General features: G+C 49.3%; 1 protein-coding gene across 5 annotated transcripts in view; it reads right to left on the bottom strand.

The window, feature by feature from the left end:
* Nucleotides 1-19,210, bottom strand: part of MYO18B (myosin XVIIIB) — a 237,319-nt gene that overhangs the window by 120,580 nt on the left and 97,529 nt on the right. For all 5 annotated transcript variants that reach the window (XM_084994645.1, XM_084994642.1, XM_084994641.1 and 2 more), the window contains exons 22-25: nucleotides 17,217-17,282; nucleotides 12,387-12,515; nucleotides 10,611-10,754; nucleotides 8,889-8,978 (exon numbers count right to left, since the gene is read on the bottom strand). In XM_084994645.1, coding sequence (XP_084850771.1) covers nucleotides 8,889-8,978; nucleotides 10,611-10,754; nucleotides 12,387-12,515; nucleotides 17,217-17,282 — 429 coding nt within the window. The remainder of the gene's footprint in view (nucleotides 1-8,888; nucleotides 8,979-10,610; nucleotides 10,755-12,386; nucleotides 12,516-17,216; nucleotides 17,283-19,210) is intronic.

Genomic DNA, 19,210 nt, shown 5'->3' with positions numbered 1-19,210 from the left:
GGGTTCAGCGCTTTTGGTCTTGTTGTTCCAAGACATAGCCTTCTGGGTTCAAGGATATGCTGAACAAAGTGAGGAGAGAAATACACAAATGGACAGTTTATGACCAAGAGGCTCAGAAATGACCTCGAATGGAAGAAGAGTTGCTGTGAAACTGAGGCCGCTCCTTATGTGAGGCAGTGATTAGAGTTCCAAGGGGAGGGAAGGAAAAGAGAAAAAAAAAGAAAAAAAATAGAGGCAAGGCACAGGGTTTGAGTTCAGACATAGCAACTAACAAACTGTGTGACCTTGGGCGAGTCCCCTTCTCTGGGGCTGTGGCCATCTGAGCTATGAAATGGATTGAATCAGGCCATGTCTACTGTCTTCCTGGCATTCCCATTCTGTGTCATGAAGTCTGCCTATAAAGACATCAAAACACCACCCTCCGAGTGGTACTGAGGGGCTCATGGGGTGTTGTCACACACATGTGAAGTGGCCCTTCTAGCCTGGAATCCAGCTGCCCTTCCAAGCTGGTCTTCACCAATACTGTCAGCTCACAGGCTGTCTCAGAAATCACTCAGCTGCCCCATGAAGAGGAGGATCCGGATCTATACATTCTGACATAAATATATATATATATATAGCCCCAGGACATATTGCCAAGGGGAGAAAAAGCAAAGTTGCAGAATAGAACGTTTGGCGTGTCCCCATTTTGGTTAGTACTTGCACAGAAAAAGGCGCTCGCAAACTGTTAACAGAGATTTTTTTTTTCCCCTGCAAGGGTGGATTCAGAGGACTCCAATCTCCTTGTGATGCATTTGGGTACTGGTGACTTTTTAAACCACCATCATCAGAAAAACACGGAACAAAGTATCTTTTAAAAATAGCCTAAAAAAAACAAATGGAGCTGCGGCTGCTCGTCCCCTCCCCTCCTGCAGGCCATCGGCTCCCCTCCCACCTTGAGGGCCACTCCAGCAGCTGGTGCACCAAAATGCCAATTAATAGAAACAGAGAAAACACGGAGGCTTAAGGGCATGTTCTGAAGTCATGCAACAAGTAAGTGGCAGAGCACAGACGAGGATCCAGGTCCTCAGATCCAAGTAATAACCACCAGGTGAAAGGGGGTGGGGGGCTCTCTCCCAGGTGCTCCTGGCTGCCTTTGCCTCGGGGCTTCCTTTGCTATTCCTCTGCAGCTTAGTCTTTAAAGTATCCAATGCCAGCACCTTGGACGGTGGTTTAAATGCAAATTCCAGGACCCTCACATCCCCCAAACCAAAATCTGAGGTGGGACCCAGAAATATGAATTTCAACAAACTCCAAGGTGATTCTTCAGCATGACAAAGTTTAAGAATTCCAGCCACTGAAACAGCTAGAACTGCCTCCTAACTTTGGTCTCACTGGGCTTTAGATGGGTTAGCTTTGCCTATGGGCTGGAAAAACATTCAAGCTGGAAAAGTGATCACTTGCATGGGGCTGTGAATGCAGGAACACCCCTCACCCCACTCCCACCCTGCCATCAGCATTGATCCCAGACACCAGGTTTGTGTTCTCTCCGCCTTAGCCAATTAGTGTGAAATTTAATTGTGCTAATCGGCCTGAGCAAAGGGAGCACAAAATTAATTTAATGCATTAATTTTGAGTTCCACAGAACCCAAGCCTGGAGCCCAAAGGACAATTAGTCCTTTCAAACTGGGAAAATGACAAATCCTTTTCTCAGAGACAGTAGCCCCCACCTTTCTCTGTCCCCACAAAGCTCTCTCCCTTTGCATATTTTGAGGTTCAATGGCTTCATCCTTAAGGTGAGGGGTGGGCACTACACCCAGAGCTATTAGGTAAGTGCAAAATGAAAGCCAGTTTAATGATGGGGACAGCCTGGTTTGCAAACCTAGAAGGTTCTTGGCAGATTACTCAAGGACCAATTAACCAGAAATTATTCTGCAAACCTCCCTGGATCCACCATTTGACCAAATGGTGGATCAGAAACCCTCTTTCAACTTAGAGTCAATATCCCCAAATGTCTGCCAGAAAGAGGGGGGCAGAAATGAATGAATTTGTACATTTGCATAGAGTCAAAAGAAATTATATATCCTGCACATGGGCACCATGCACAATTTGGGGGAATAGTGGGTAAAGGGGAATTTTTTCTTTCTGTCTTTTTAGGGCCACACCCATGGCATATGGAGGTTCCCAGGCTAAGGGTCCAATCAGAGCTGTAGCCGCTGGCCTATGCCACAGCCACAGCAATGATGGATCCTTAACCCATTGAGCAGAGCCAGGAATCGAACCTGCATCCTCATGGATACCAATCAGATTCATTTCCGCTGAGCCACGATGGGAACTCCAGTAAAGGGAATTTGATGAACATTAAATGCCAAGCACATGTGGGGTCCTTGGCACAGCTGCCACTCATGATGTGAGCACCTACTGCTTGCCCTGCCCCATTCATTAAAGACCTCACCATCAAGTTGGGGAAATGAAAAAACCACATGTGGGGCACCCCTAGGTCTTGGCCCAATGCTGCCCTTGGTTCTTCTGTTCAAGGACTTTTGAACCCCAAATCACCTTTCCTATAGAGAGCAAGTGGCGCCCTTTCACTCTCCACCAGTACTTTCCAACTTAACCAAAACGATCTGTGCATTATAAGCCCTTGTATGAGAAACAGCTCACACTCATCCAACCCTGAGAACAGATCCATGCTTAGCACTGGGCACAAACACCTGATAAAGAGGGCATTTCTGTTATTCCCTTTCCACAGAACAAGAAGTAGTGAGAGGCAAAATGATTTGCTCAAATCATAGCTGATGGGTCTCAGAGGGAGTCCAGCCCAGGCAACCTGACTCCCAGGTCCCAGCTGGACTTCTGCCCAAATGCTGTCCTCTGTCCCACATCCACCATCGAACTCAATCCCCTGCCCCCAGGCCCCTGGGGGTCAGCAGTGTGGGAAGCATGACTCAGGGAGGTGACGTGAAACGGCCTGCAGGGTGCAGATCAATGGCCAGATGAGACCTGGACAACAACCACCTCGCAGGGCCATGGCTAAAGGGAGCCTGTGGACCCCCATTGGAAGGGAAGCCCCATCCCCATCAACCTGAGTGACTATAAGAGAAAATGGGAAAAAAAGGGGGGGGGAGAGAGGGGGCAGGAGAGAAAATGGATCAATAGGTGAAGGGCAGCCTAACTGCAGGGCCAGCTGGGACTGGGGGTGCCACTGGTCCAGGAGATCAAACCAAGGTTCAGTCTCTTGGTACCTGCCCTAAGGCTGCCCCAGCTACTAGGGAAGATTCAGAATCAATCTCTGGCTTAGTGGCAGGCTCCAGGGTTCCCCAGAGATGCACATGGGACACCAGTTCAGGCATCATTCTGTGTATTTCTCTGCCAACTGGGGACACCCCTGGCTCCTAAGTCACAGTACCAGTCACCTTAGTCATAATCAGGACCACCAACAGAGCTTACAGAGGCCTCAGCAGCAGGAGAGGGAGCACTGGCAGCTCCAGATAGGTGAGGAAACTGAGGTGTCCAGATGCAGCTGGCCAGTGGCAGGGCTGGGCCATGAATCAAGGCAGCCCGGCCCCAGAGCCTTCACTCCTGACCACGCTGAGAGACTGCCTCTTGGGGGCTCAGAAAAAAATGCTGAGTGAACTCAGTGTCTGTGAACCAGGTATAGAGGCCGATGGAAATAAATGGGGCTCATTCTGTAAGAACACTGAGAAGAAGGGCCTTCTGCTGAGCGGGACACGAGGGATGACACATTGCCCACTGGCCTTGGGAGGAGAAGTGACAGTTACAGGTTTTCATAAGTTTTAGAGGGCAGTCTTCATGGGACTCCAGTGCCCCTCGAAGAGAATACAACCCCTCGGATTTTGTCACCCACACATCCCTTCTTGAGAATGTTCTTTGATGCCATCCACCTTCAGGATGGCATTCAATCCTCTAACCCTGTGATCTGGCTCAGCTTCATGGCCTGACTCCCACCCTATAATCTCCCCCCTACACACACACATGCACGTGGCTGCAGGGGCCAGATCAGGTCCCACCTCGGTCTGGGCCCCTGCTCCGCCCTCCCCTGGCAATGTCTCCCCACCTCCTCCCCAGGTGGCTCCTGCTCACCCTTCAAGATCCCTCCTCCAAGAAGCCCCCCCTGAGCCCGTGCCCCCTCTGTGTCTATGTCCCTCCTCTATCCCAGCCAGTATGGAGGGAGCCAGCCAGACCCGCATTCAGATCTGTGACTCATGGGCTGTGCGATGGACAAATCACTTCCCCTCTTTGACCTTCACTTTTGTCACTAGGGCACACAGGTACCTCCCTCACAGTTTGACTGGAAGGTAAAATCAGATAATGCACGTGAAGAATTTGTCACAGCACTTGGCACAGCCTCATTAAATGTTCAGCATTATTCCATACATTCATTCAATTTGCACTGAGCTTGGAGGGGTGCAGAGATGGCTAATATGTATCATTATCTTGGAGAAACTCAGTCTGCTGGGGGGAAGGTGAAAAAACATCAAATGAGCATCAGTCACAGTGGTGACATGTGGAGGCGATTGATCAGAGGCGGTGTGACGTTACTTTATACGCACCTCTTCACAACTGCGCAGGGGAATGCCTAACTTTACTGTCACCACTCACTGACGGTAATGTAAAGGTTCAGAGACTTGAAGAAATCTGCCTACAGTCCCACAGCAAGAAGGGCCCAGGATGGGCCATCCAAGGTGCTTGCCCTGCCACCCCCCAACCCCATCCCCACCACCGCAGCAGAGCAGCAGGCAGGACATGCCCTCACCCTACCACCACAGCCACAACCCCACATCTGTGTCACAAGGTAGGCAGAAAAGAGATGAAGGTGCTAATTTTTTTCATCTACATCCTGTCCCCCAAGGAGGGAGGCATAGTGTTGTGGCAGAGCCAGTGTCAGGAGAATGGGATGAGGTCGAGGCTCAGTGACAATTTGACCCCCTGACCCTCTGCAAGCCCCTCATGGCCACTGGGCCCCCACTCCCCCAGGGCTCTGCACATGCACATTCTGCTCCAAAACTCCAGTCCCTGCTGCTTCCCAGTGACTCTCGCAACTCCTCACCCCAAAGTGAAACTTCTTGTGCTAATGAGGCAAGACAGGGACATGGGAGTGCACAGGCCTCAATCTTTTGCCATAAATGGGGTCCTGGCTACATTCCAGGGGGAAGAGAGCACCCCATGTACTCCCGCAGCCTCGCAGAAGACCAGCCTGCTTCCTCCTGAAAATGAAAAACCCCACTTCGTGTCAGGGCCAATTTTGCACGCCTGAAGAGTATTTATAGCCAGCTTCTCGGAGGTTCCCTATCTCTTCTGCTTCTTGGCAAATGAAGCACTTAAATCATTTTGCAATAATGTTGTCTTTTTAATAAGCCTCGTCAAATGGAGTTTCCACTGATGAGGCCCATGTTTCAGTGACATTTTTGCGGTTTCTTCTCTCTTGCTGAGACAACGGGGCGGGGGGGGGGGAGGAGTAGGGGTGCAGAGGCCGAGAACGGGGCTGGAGGCTGGGGTCTTCATGATGTACGAGGCCCTGAAAGAGTGTCTGCTCCCCAACTGCTAAAAGAAACTCAGAGGAGGCCCGTGTGGAAGGAGACACTTGGTTTTCTAATGTTTCTCAAGGTGTAGTTCTCGGACCTGCACATTCAGCATCACCTGAGAATTTATTGGAAATACAGAAGCTCCAGGGCCACTCCAAGCCCCTGACTCAAGGCCAGGACCCAGTGATCTACATTCTAACGCATCCTCCCAGGGATTCTGACACTTGCATGGACGAGCAGCACTGCTCTAATGCAGCAGGACCCCTGCATCAGGGTCTCCTCATGCCTTGTTGAAGAAGCATGGAAGGAGCCCACCTCCAAGATCCCCTCCTGGGTAAAACCCTTGAGAGACAGGACTAAGGAAACTATAGGGGTAACAGCTTCTCTGGGTGATTCTGATACTCTTCAAAGTGCAAAAGCAACCAAGTGAAATCAACAGCAGCTCTGTGGGGTGGAGGGTGGGGAGGGACTTAGAGCCTTCTCTTCACATGGAATCTTCCTTGGGTACCAACATGCTACGTTTCGCTAAGTCTGAGCTGCCAGTGATGGTAAGATGCGCCATTACAGAACCTAAGAAATGCAAGTGCTGCCCTTTTCTAGTGTGAGATGCCATCAATTGTTAAGATGCATCTCAAGTCCAGAGATGTACAAAGGCAGAAAATAATGTGCATCTGAGAATCGATAAACATAGAATGAAACCCAAAAAAGTACATCTACTGTAATTAATGGAGGTTTGGGGGTTCTGGAGCCCTTTGATCTCTTCCTCACCCCTTGGCACGTCTAAAGAGACTTGGGGCTTCAGAAAATACTTCAAATGACTGCATCACAGAAGGCAAGCTGCAGAGTAGAAAATATCCTTACTACTTATATTGAACTACTGACCTTATATCCACGTCATATAAAGAATTGCTACGAATCAACAAGAAAAGCAACAGAAAAGACTTGAGGGGTGTTCTCTTACGGCTCAGCAGATTAAGGATCTGCCATTGTCACTGCAGAGGCTGCAGGTTTGACCCTTGGCCCAGGAACTTCCACATGCCACAGGCAGAGCCAAAACAAACAAAAAGAGGTTAACCAAATAGCCAAATATAGGTGAAAAGATGCAAATGATAATCACAATGCGGGACAACTGCACACCCACCAAAATCACTCAACGAAAAGGGCACATGGAGTTCCCATCGTGGCTCAGTGGTAACAAACCCAACTAGTATCCTTGAGGACACGAGTTCGATCCCTGGCCTCCCTCACTGGGTTAAGGATTCCCGCATTGCCATGAGCGGTGGCATAGGCTGCAGACGTGGCTCAGATCCCACGTTGCTGTGGCTGTGGTGTAGGTCAGCGGCTATAGCTCCAATTCGACCCCTAGCCTGGGAACCTCCATGAGCCGCAACTGTGACCCTAAAAAGACAAAAGAGGAAAGGAAAGGAAAAGAAAAAGGCAGGCAACACCCAGTGCCGGTAAGGATAAGGAGCAGGCAGAATGCTCACCCATGGCTGTGGGACTACAAATTGACACAAACACAACAGCAAACTGTCTGGCAGGATCTATGAAAACTGAACACTGGAACAACTTACAACCCAGTAATTCCATTCCTTGGTGTATTCCTAACAGAAATGAATGATCCGTGCCCCAGGGGACACATGTCAGAATGGTCACAGCAGACTTATTCACAGTGGTTAAAAAACAGCAACAGCTGAACGTTGCTTTAGAGTCAAAGGGGTGCTAGCAGAATACTGTACAACGAGGGGAGGGAAGGCCCCCAGTCACCTGCAACTATGGGGATGAAGCTCACCATGGCACCAAAGGAAAAAGAAAGCAGACACAAACGAGTCCACATGTTTGATGAACTTAGATAGACTTAAAAAACTGGGAGAAACTACTCTAGGGTGTTAGAAGTCAGTCTGGTGGTTACTGGTGGAAGGCAGTGGCTGAAAGGGGGCAGAAGCGGGGAGGCCAGGGGGCGATCTGTGTCCAGCTCTGGGTGCTGGTTGTGTCCACTTTGTGAAAACGCATTAAGCTATCCACTTGGGATGTGTGCACTTATGGATGGGCGTGGCTGCGTGCCAATAAAACTTTATTCATGGAGACCAAGTGGTGAAATGGGTTCGCCCCAGGGGCCGTGGTTTGCCTGCCTCTTTATTCATTTTCACTTCGGTAACTGTTTTTAGTATAACAAATATGTTCATCCATTCTATCAACAGACTCCCATTTGGGTGTTTACATGTCTCCGACATGACAAGCACTGCTGCTGTAAGCTCCGTGCCTCTTCCTTTCTGTGGGAGAGATACTCTGCATGTGACCCACAAAAGGAAGCGCTGGACCACAGGGCACAGGCAGCCTGAAAGATCCTTATCAGAGATGATGCAAGACTGTTCAGGAGCCACAAGATCAATTTACACCCCAACCCCAGCAGTGTGAGTTCCTGTTGCTATACACCCTTGCCAGCACTTGGAGACATCAGACTTTCGGCTTTTGCCCATCTGAAGTGTGAAATGATACCTACTGTGGTGTTAATTTATATTTCCTGATTGCTAGTTCATTGAGCATATTTTCCTGAGGTTACTGGCCATTTGAATTCTGGATCATGTGAACCCTGGGTATTCCCAATTCCTGATTTTTGCCCGGCCTTTTTTTTCTCCTTTATTGGAATGTTTGCCTTTTTCCATTTGATTTGAGAAAGTTCTTCACATATTCGTGGGTACTCTCCGTCAGTTAAATGCACTGCAAATTGTTTGACAATCAAAAGTTGATTACGGAGTTCCCGTCGTGGCGCAGTGGTTAACGAATCCGACTAGGAACCATGAGGTTGCGGGTTCGGTCCCTGCCCTTGCTCAGTGGGTTAACGATCCGGCATTGCCGTGAGCTGTGGTGTAGGTTGCAGACGCGGCTCGGATCCCGTGTTGCTGTGGCTCTGGCGTAGGCCGGTGGCTACAGCTCCGATTGGACCCCTAGCCTGGGAACCTCCATATGCCGCGGGAGCAGCCCAAGAAATAGCAAAAAGACAAAAAAAAAAAAAAAAGTTGATTACTTTACTGGGGAAGCAGTGATCACTCCCCGCCGCCGCCCCCATGATTTGTGCCTTTGCAACTTATTTAAGACATTCTTCCCTTTGGAGCCAGATGACATGGGTCTGAATCTCAGCTCTATACTTGCTGGTTGTTTGGCCTTGAGAAGGTACTTAATATCCCAGAGCCTCAGTTTGCTCCTCTGTGAAACAGGGACACTAACCGCAGGCACTTCGCAGGGTTATTTCGAGAAGGTCTGAAGGCATGTGGCACAACACCAGGCCTATCATCATCACCCCTGTCAAAAGACACCCCCTCCCACCCTGGCCGCACAGGGACCCCATACACGAGGGGGTACCTTGCTCTCTAGCAGGTCTGCATTCTGCCGGAGTTCATTTCGGGACTTCTCCGACTTCTCTAGCTTCTGTCTCAGCGTTGTAAGCTCCTCCTACAAAAGTAAAAACTTCTCAACAGAAGCCACTCTGGACCAGAGGGAGAAGGTTCCACATATATTAAGAGCAGCCGGGGACCGGAGTGGGTAATTCAGCCAGCTCATCTGTGACGAGGCCCAGATGCTAAGACCCTACAAGGGACTTTTTCTCTGACCGTTTCTCAATATCAACATCTCTGCTCGTGCAAGTCTGGTCCACACCAGCCTGGTCTGGGGGCTGAATGCAAATCATTAGAACAGGACCACAGTTTGTCCTGAGCCTGCGGCCGCCCAAATGGTAAGGGGTATTCAGCTCTTCATCCTCCCCAGTTACCACTCTCCTGCCAGTGGGTCAGCACTAGGCGTGCAATACCACCATTAGGAGCAACTTAAGTGCCCAGCCACTGCTGGCTGGTGGAGTGAGCCCTGAAACACATATGTGAAGGAGGGCTACAGGGCCATGAAACGAAAACAAGGAAGATTTCTATAAAAACAGCAGTCGTGGAGTTCCTGCTGTGGCACAGTGGGTGAATAGTATGACTGCAGCGGCTCTAGTCACTGCAGAGGCACGGGTTTGATCCCCAGCCCAGCACAGTGGGTTAAAGGATCGGCATTGTAGCAGTTGCAGTGTAGGTCGCAGCTGTGGCTCAGACTCAATCCCTGGCCATATGCCATGTGTGCGGCTATTAAAAAAACAATAAAGGCAATCATGTGACTGTGTATAAATGTATCATGTATAACATGCCGTACACCTTAAGTTCATACAATGTTATAGGTCAAATGTATTTGAAATAAACTTTTTTTAAAAAAGAAAATCCCTAAAAATGGCATGATTCTCAAAATATATTTTGAAGTGGAAAATGCCTACTGCAGAAGAATATACAGAATGCTACCTTTTGTGAGGAAAGAAAGAAACCATTAGTTGAGTGTCTGTGTGTGTGTGTGTGTAGAGGCATACATAACTTGCTTCACTGTGCTTGGCTTTACTGCACTTTGCAGATACTGTGTTTTTTACAAAGTGAAGGTTGAGCAAGTCTAATGGTGCGTTTTTCAAGCAGCATAATTTTTTAATTAAGGCATGTACATTGTTTTTTAGACATGATGTAATTGTACACTTAATAGTCTACAGTGTAATGTCAACACTACTTTTACAGGCAGCAGGAAGCCAACAAATTCGTGTGACTCACTTTATCATGATAACCTGCTTTATTCTGGTGCTCTGGAATTGAACCTGCATTATCTCCCAGATAGGCCTGTATTTGATAATTTTTGCAAAAAGATAGAACAGACAAGATAAACCAAACCAATCAAAACAGTTACCTACATCAGGGGGGCGCTAACAGAGTTGAAGGGAGACTACGGGGAAGAAGCTGAAGGACTCAGGACTCTGGCACCGAGTCTCTCCGGGATAAGCAGCAATCATACGCTCAGGGTAGTGACGCTGCGTCTGAGCAGCACCCACCAGCCTACTGAGGAGTTGGGTGTGGGATGGAGGAAGGGCTGTGGTTATGGCACAGAGGGACAGCTGGAGGCAGGCAGTGAAGGCCGTTGGGCAAAGCACTCCTAGAAGAACGTGCAGGGGTGGGGGCACCGAGTCTGTATGCAAACACTGGGGAAGGACGGGGTGCAATGTCCGCCACAAGGACCCACCTCTTTGGCATGGAGCTGCTCCTCCCCGATGGTGGCACTCAGCAGGGGCCGAAGGGAACCAAAGAGCTGCCACCACGGCCAGTCCTTGACCGCCAGGAACACAGCCATGTTCCTCTGGATGCAGCACGCAGCCAGGCGGTGAATCTGCAGGGGAGGGACAGTGGAGACTTGAGGGGCCCTTCCCGCCCAGCTAAAGGAAGCAAAGCAGGTGGAGGAAATGGGTTTATGGAGTTGGGCTATCAGCATTAGGCTTTGGGTCATAATCTAATCTTGCACAGCTTAATAGCAGGACCAAGAGTAGAGAATATTTTACAACAGGGTCACATCTCATATAAGGCTTAGGTTCAAAAGTCACCATGCGAGGGAAAATCTATCCTTGAAAATCCCTAAAGCTGCCTAAAAGAAACAGTGGCCACAATTCCATCATCAGTTGCTATTTAAGGGAAGAGATATTACTTTTAAATGTATTTAAACACGAATTCCATCCTCACTCTTAAGTACGCATCAGAATCTCCTGGGGGGGCTTGTTAAAACATAGATGGCTGGGCCCCCATGCAGTGGGTGGGATTCAGTGAGTCTGGGGCAGGGCAGAGAATCTGTATTGCTCACAACCCCCAGCTGATGCAGATGCTGGTGGCTAGGGACCACATTGCGAGAACCACTGACCTAGTTCACTCCTGTCACAGGCAGGAGTCATGCTGACACTGCCCTAAGCATCTTACATGTTCCAACTCAGTCTTCAGGGCAGCCCTATGAAGGCAGATGTTATTATTCTCTCCACTTTACAGATGGGGAAACTGTGGCACAGAGAGGTACAGTCATGTGCCCAGTGTCACACAGCTTCTCAGTGGCAGAGTCAGAATTTGAACCCCTGAAGTCTGGCCGCACACGGAACCCAGGCCCTTAACTAACCTCTATTTCAAATCATCCCAAGGCATAGGCCTGAGTACACTGCCCACAATGTTTTAATCACTAATGTTCTTGCCTTTTTCTATTCTTACCAAGGACATATACTTGAGTTTGTAAGTTCACATATGCTGGAGGCATGTGCAGTGAGACTCCGTGCCAGTGGCAGTAACAGCAATGAAGACACTATAAGCCACGACGGCTGGCATTTACTGAGCAGTTATGATGTGACACTGCACTTCACCTTCACTCAGCTACTACATGGTGGCAGTGGGATTCGAACACGGTCCTTATTTGTCTCCAGGGCCATGCTGCCTTTCTCCACTGTGCAAGCTACAGAGAGGAAATTCAGTCTCTGGAGATGTCAAGGATGGTGGCCCAGGGTGGTTCAGGACTGTGGACTCTGAACTTGCCCTTTGGTCCCAAAAGCCTCTGTGGTCAGGTCCTACCCATAACTTGCCTGCTGACCCATGAAAGCCAAGTTCTCCAGAGATGGGACAGGTTGTAAGCACTTCCAACCCAGGAGGGCTTGGACAACCTCATGGATACCCTGACCAGAGTTGACAGCAGTGGCAATCTGATGCCGACATGTGGAAGCAATCATGTCATCTTCCAAAGTGTCTAGTAAAGCCTCAGCACTCAGGCAGGTCTGTGGGCCAACAGCCCTGGCACCATCACAGGGACACGCAGACCCCATGCTCACCCCAGACCCACTGGATCAGAATCCACATGATAACACTATCCCACTGGAGATTCGGGCGCAAGAGCAAGTGTGAGAAGCAGGGATTACAGCCCCTGGGCCAGCATGGATGGTGCTTTTCCAGCACCTTGCACCCCTGCCACATTCACGAGCCACACAGGTCCCCGCACCTTCAGCTTCTTGAATTCCTGGCGAGACAGAAAGCCCTTGCAGGCTGCCTGGAACAAGATCATGCTGTGAGACACCAGCTTCTCCCGCTGCTTCTCCAGCCTGGAGATCACACCCGCTTTGAGGAAAACCTGGAAGGAGAGAGGCTGCAGGTAACTTCGCTGTCACCAAAATAGGCTGAAGTGGGAGGGGGCTGCCACTCAGATCCCTGTTCTCCTGCCTCCACCCCAAATATCTCCCAGTGCCTCCTGTTTCCCTTCCTCTAGCCCCTGGATACTCTGAGTGTGGTCAGCACACACCCACTGCATTGTCACTGCCCCGGAGTTGGTGAGAAACGCAGCATCTTGGTGCTGATTAAAAACTGGCATTTTAACAGCGTCCCCAGGGGATTCATGTACACATTCTTTTGAGGACCACTGGTAGGAGAGACCTGCCTAAGCATCTCTGCCCACCCGAGTCACCCAGTGACTTCGGTCAATGCAGATTCCCAGGCCTTGCCCCAGGAAATGTAGAGTCCATGAGCTTCGTGTCAGTTCTGGGTGTTCATTCTCTTTTCATCACTGCAGCTGGCCACCTGGGAGAAATGGTGCCCTGGAAATACTCAGTCCTGCCTTACAAGGAGGGGCAGAGAAACGCGGAAGGTTAAGGGCTGCCCTCGTGGGTGAGGAGGGATTGGGGCCAGGCTGGTGCCCCCACGGATGGTGCTCAGGCCTCTAGTGGAAACAGCTCAAGGTCTGCAGGTGCCAGGCTCCGGCTCATCAATGATGGATGAAAGGCCTCTGCAGCAAAGCCATCGATGCCTCCTCGGCACCCCAAGGGGCTGCCCTGAAAGAGGCTGCAGGGGGAGTTTCAGAGAGAATCTGGAACTCTGGGGCAAGGCCTGCTCCAGCCAACGGGCAGTGGTCCCCACAGCTGGTGTCACCTTCCCAGAGGTAAAGGAAAACAGCTCTACTGACGGGAGAGGGTTACATTTCAGGTGCTCTGGTGTCACTGATTCTAAGCACAGCCCCGTGTTTTGCTCTGCTGATGCAGCTTCTAGCCCCAAAGGTGTTGGGTTTCTCTGCGGGCACTGGAGAGCTCCACCTTAATCAGTGATAGTGTCCAATTATCCGGGACATTATCAATCAACGGTCAACACTTACGGAGCCCTTGCTGTGTTCCGGACCTGAACTATCTGACATGCAGGTGAAGCACTTTGCAGGCAGAACTGTATGTGGCAGTCATGACCATCCCCCCATTTTATGGAGGGAGAAACTAAGGCTAAAAAGGAATTTCCCCACAATCCTCCATTAGCAAGTGCTAACACCAAGATTTACTTCCCTCTGTCTGACTCCAAGGAGACTACAATTATCCCTGAATGTAATTAACATTTGCATGGCATCTACATCTTTCTCTTGTGTCCCACCTTAATATTCAAAACAGCCCAAAGAGGGATCCATTAGCTCAGGGAGGCTAAGTCACTGGCTCAAGTTCACATAGCTGGGGATCAGTAAGGCTGAGACCTGAACTCAGACCCTTGAGTTCATCCCCTGCACCCATGCTCCACGTCAGCATGAGGCTTTACTTCCTCATGCACGTGATACAGACCCGAGGAGTTTGAGGCTGAGTTGCAATTTGATTCCAGGTGGAACAAAGGGTCTCCATTGATTCTCCCTCCTCTTAAACCCATTTTCTGTAATGAAGACCACGCTGCCAACCCCAGTGGGAAATGAGCACACCCAATCGGTGCTAACTCGGTTTTGCAACCCTCCGTCGATTTCCTGAACACTTCCCATCAGCCAGGGCCACCAAGACAATTAGCCTCATTGAAATAAAGACACGATTGACTCATTACCTATCAGATTGCCTCAATAATGGCTGTATTAATTTCACAAGCTAGTGAGTCCCAAAAGCTGCTATTAAAAAAAAATCAATGATCAAAGAGATGGCAGCACTAGTCTGTATATTACAAAAGGCAGCGGGTGCTGCCAAAACTGTTATTGATTAAGTATGAAGCTTTCATTAAAAAGATAATTGGAAACGACCATACACAGAATGGGAATAAGTCATCTCCTCTGCAGAATCTTATCTTGATTTTTTTCTTTTCCTTTTGAGAGCATACTGCCGACTACAGGGCCAACTGCATGTGGAATCCCACCTTTTTCATAAATGTCATGGCCCTCAGCACAGGCCTCGATAAGACACAGGGGTTGAGAATCACAAAGAAAAATCTAAATTATTCACTTTTCATGGGTCCGGCTGCTTATCAGACCCAAGCAGAGTGTAACAGCCTAATGCCCCCATCTTTAAGGGATCTCTGGGAGCCACTGTTATGCAAGCTGTTTTTGCACTAAAAATGCTGAAGGTCAAGGTTTAAAAATCTAATACGGCAATAGCTCTCCTTTCTGGTACTGCTGAGGAATTAGTTATTCTCCTTTTAGTAATTTTCCAGATTAGAGGAGTTTAATTTTTTAAAGATTAAAATGTTATCCTGTTTCACAACACTGGCAAATGCATGCCACAAGGAATGACAATTTGCTGATTCCCACGGCAAACCTGGAAGGTAGAAAACCGTGGGTCCGCTTTACAGATGGGGTAACTGAGGCTCAGAGAGGCTAAATCTCTTAATAAGGCTCACAGAGTTAGAAGTGGTGGGGCCATTGTGGAGTTCTTACTGCAGCTCAGTGGTTATGATCCTGACTAGTATCCATGAGGATGCAGGCTTGATCCTTGGCCTTGCCCAGTGGGTTAAGGATCTGGTGTTGCTGTGAGCTATGGTGCAGGCCAGCAGCTGCAGCTCAAATTCGACCCCTCGCCTGGGAATTAACATATGCCACAGGTGTGGTCCTAAGAAGCAAAAATAAATAAATAAACAAAATAAAGGTGGTGGGGCCTGGGTGAGAACCGGCTTGTTCTCTTCTCGTGTTCATAGCACCCCCCCACCACCTGCCTCCCAAGTAAGCGCCAAATCCTGCTGTACATGAGAGTCACACCTGCCCTTAAAGATCTCAGTCCACTGCCTCACCTGGCTTCCAAAGGACACAATGGCCTTTGATTTGCCGGGGACAGTTTCTGAGTGCGTTCCAAGTATTAGTCAATAACAGCAATGTTTTATTATGGGGCTGTTGTAGCTTATAGACATCTTGCCTCACCACTGTGAAACTGTACACAGTGACTTGCCACCTGACTGTTTTCTTCCTTGCTTTGCATCATCTGCTGGAAATCCCAGGCACTGATTTTGAAATTCATGAAATAACTAAGTAATCATCAAGACCAGTGGTTCTCAAACTTGAACGCATACCGGAATTCCCTAGAGGGCTTGTTACAACTCAGATGGTAAGTTTCAGATTCCCTGGGTCTGGGGTGGCAGCTAAGGAAGCACTCAGGTGATGCTGATGCAGCTGGACCAGGGACCAGACTTTGAGAACTGCTCATCTAGAAGGATAAGGTTCTTGGAGCTGAAGAATTCCTCTGACTGGGGACCATAAACAGTTCTTTGTAAAGGATGTGCTGTATATTTCCATTGCTAAACAAGAGAACCACAGTGTATTGAAATGAACTTGGGATGTAGTACAGGTTTCTGTGGGAGCTGTACTCCTGGCTACCGAGAGGACTTGGAAAGGTGGCTTACTTTCCAGATGTACAGTGTCCTCATCTGTGAAGAAAGGATACAGTGACTATCTCAAGGGAGGCTGAGAGGAGAAAGGAGGAATGAAGCTGCCTGCAATAGCACCCGGCTGGTGGTGGGAGCCAGGAACCCACAGGTCTAGCCCCTCTACTGGAAACGTGCAGAGCTGCTGCCAGGTCCCAGCAGCCTGGGACCAGAGGAGACTAACAGCTTCATGCACAGGCTTAAGCAGGACCAGGACGTCTGTGGGGAGAAACGAGCGTGTCTAAGTGGCAATGACCATCTTAAATGACCACGAGCTCTTCGAGGAGAGAGGCGTGATGCGGCAGGACACTTGGCTTTGCAAGAGATACTAATGGCCAATATGCCACCACAGTGGGCTTCTGGTGACCAGGGTCCTTCCTCAGCACCTGAAGGGGGATGGCGATTACAAAGGTTTACTGGACAAGGTTAATCAATCAGTAGATCACTAAGTAGGGAGCAGTCCCTTGGTCTCTTCTCTCTCCAGTTGTATTTCTAAACATTGTCCCCACTCCCTGCCCACCACATGCTCCTTGAGTTTACCATCTCTGTGCTCCACTTTCCACACTGTGGCCCATGGAATGTGAGTTCTGGGTCTTCCAAAAACACAAAGGGTGAGGGTTCCAGGGTTAAATCATTTGGGGATCCCTATACACTCTATGTTCCTTCTCGAAAACTCACAGGATGCATGGGCCTGTTAGGGCTCCATGAAATTCTTCTCGAAACATTTAAGCTTTCTTGGAAGGGCTTTTGGCTCAACCCCAGTTTGAGGAAAGCTACTTCCCTCAACTCTAAAGTCATGTGTCTTCTTCTGCAGCCCTTTCTTTCCTCTCACTGCTGCTAATCGGCTAGGGCAACACTTGTGTCACAGTTGGGTGCAAAGTAAGAGTTACAAGTGAAGACGGGTGTTGCTGAGGTGCGGAAGGGCTTATTGAGGTCCAGAATGTTAACTCCCCAGACCACTGAGGTCCCAGGGAATGGAGCCTCTAATGAACAATATGCCCCGATGTTATTTCTCCCACATTTATCACATTTTACCTTAGCAGCCTTGTCCTACAGGATGGGCAGAGAAGCACTAGCCCCATATCCAGTTTGATGAAAAGGAGACACACAGAAGTGGGGATGTGGCGGGGCAACAAGAGGCAGGAGTCACGGGGGTCCCTGAGGTCACAGGCAGTACGACATGGGGAGAGGCTCTGCTCACCTGGCTGTGCCCCACGGCCACCGCCCTCTTCTCCAGATCCAGGGTCTGCAGGAGCTCGGCCACCGCCTGGGCAGAAGAGAAACATTAGAGGGGAGGACAGACCAAAGGCAGGGGACACCCCAGTGGGGGAAAGGCAGCTGGCTGGAGGGTGAGGGGTGGGGGGATACAGACAGATGGAGGGGGTGGCCCCACACATCTGTGAGCTAACAGAGCTCTGCCCCCAGCTAAGAGCATGTAGTGAGCACCTACTGTGTGCCCACAGCTCTGCTGGGACCTTCACAGACACCATTTCGTTTCACCCTCACAGCAACCCTGGGCGGGTTGTCCCCCAACCACACCCAGTTGATACAGGAGAAAACCACAGACACAAAACGAAATGGAGAATGTGTTTGCTGTGGAAAACAGCATGGCGGTTCCTCAAAAAATTAAACATGTCATTCCCCTATGACCTAGAAATTCCACCTCTGGATATTGACCCAAAAGAAGTGAAGGCAGGGACTGGAACAGGTAATTGTACACACTCACAATCATATCAGCATCATTCACAGTAGCCAAAAGGTGGAAGTAACCTAAGTATCCATCAACAGAGGAATGGAGAAACTTAGCCAAGAGAACGTTAATCGGCTTTACAGGGGACTGAAATTCTGACACATGGATGACTGCTGAGGACATTTTGCTGAGTGAAATAAGCCATCAGAAAAGGACAGATACTGTATGAGTCCACCTACAGGAGGTACCTGGCGTGGTCAAATTCACAGCAACAGAAAGTAGAGTGGAGGCTGCTGGGGCGGGGGGAGGGGGATGGGAAGTCAGTGTTTCGAGGGGACAGGGTTTCCGTTTTGCAAGGTGAAAGAAACCTAGAGATGGGTGGTGGTGAATATACTTAATACCACCGAATCGCACACTGAAAAATCATTAACATGCTAAATTATATGTTGCATATATTTTACCACAATTCTAAAAAAAAAAAAAAAAAAAAGGAAGGAAGGCATTTCTGCAAGGTTGTAAGTTACACATGGGCAGGATTAGATTCAGACCCAGGTGTGTCAGGCTACCGTGCAACATCCACATCTTGACTGCTTCCTGGGCCCAGAATGGCTAAGAGGACCCTAGGCTGCTGGGAAGTGTGCCCGCAGCCCGTGGCAGCCTCCCCAGCCCCATGTCCCCTCACTGTACTTGCCAGGGACTGCCTCACTTGCACAAATACTTGCTGAGCAAATGACATGTCCATTAACTTTGTGTTCGTGACCAAGATGAGGGAGGGAGAGCCTGTGTTGAGTGCACTGCACCTGGTACTGTTCTATGCATACAGTAGGAGCTCAATAAACGTGAATGAATAAATATACATGAATAAACTGAATGAGGGACCTCCCAAACACGAGCGATCTGGTGAGGGTGGAAGTGGGGTGGGGTGGGGAGTGTGGGGAAAGGCAATGCCAGGGAGGAGAAATAAATTCACTCAGAGATCCCTGGACACGGCTTGGGCCAAATCACCAGCCACTTAGCTGCATTTTCCTCTCGCCCTATAGGCCCACGAGCTCTGCGACAATCCTGCCAGGGATCTGCACCCTCAGATAAAGGCAGGTCAGGCCTGGTTCCCTGTGACTGCCAGTGCCCTGCCCACTCCGCCCCCACACCTCCCCTCACAGACTTGCTGTTCACTGAAAATCACCAAGTCTATTCTCAGAATAAACTGTCAGAAAAGCAATTGCAACACTCAAGCAAAAGGTATCATGAGACTAATTTCAATTCCATGGGTCATCGTCATTACAGAAAACATGCTAAGATACAAAAATAAATAAATAAATAAAGCTTATTAAGTCTAGTCCAAGACCATAATCTGGGGGGAAGTTTCCTCCTCTGACTTCTAGAAAGAACATTCCATAGCGCCCCTCCAAAAATTCAGTGGTTTCGCTTATTACACTTTAGCCAAAAATGTTCCAAGGGAGCTGTAGGCAGCAGAAGGCAAACAGCCGACATATCCAAAATGCAAC

Source organism: Sus scrofa, chromosome 14 (genome assembly GCF_054392235.1).
Source record: "Sus scrofa isolate SSC_HxYL_T2T_F1_AM1 chromosome 14, Sscrofa_HxYL_maternal_Yorkshire_Landrace_v2.0, whole genome shotgun sequence".
Taxonomy (NCBI): Eukaryota; Metazoa; Chordata; class Mammalia; order Artiodactyla; family Suidae; genus Sus; species Sus scrofa.
Note: the sequence above shows the minus strand (reverse complement) of the source record. Positions and strands in the feature narration are given on the sequence as shown.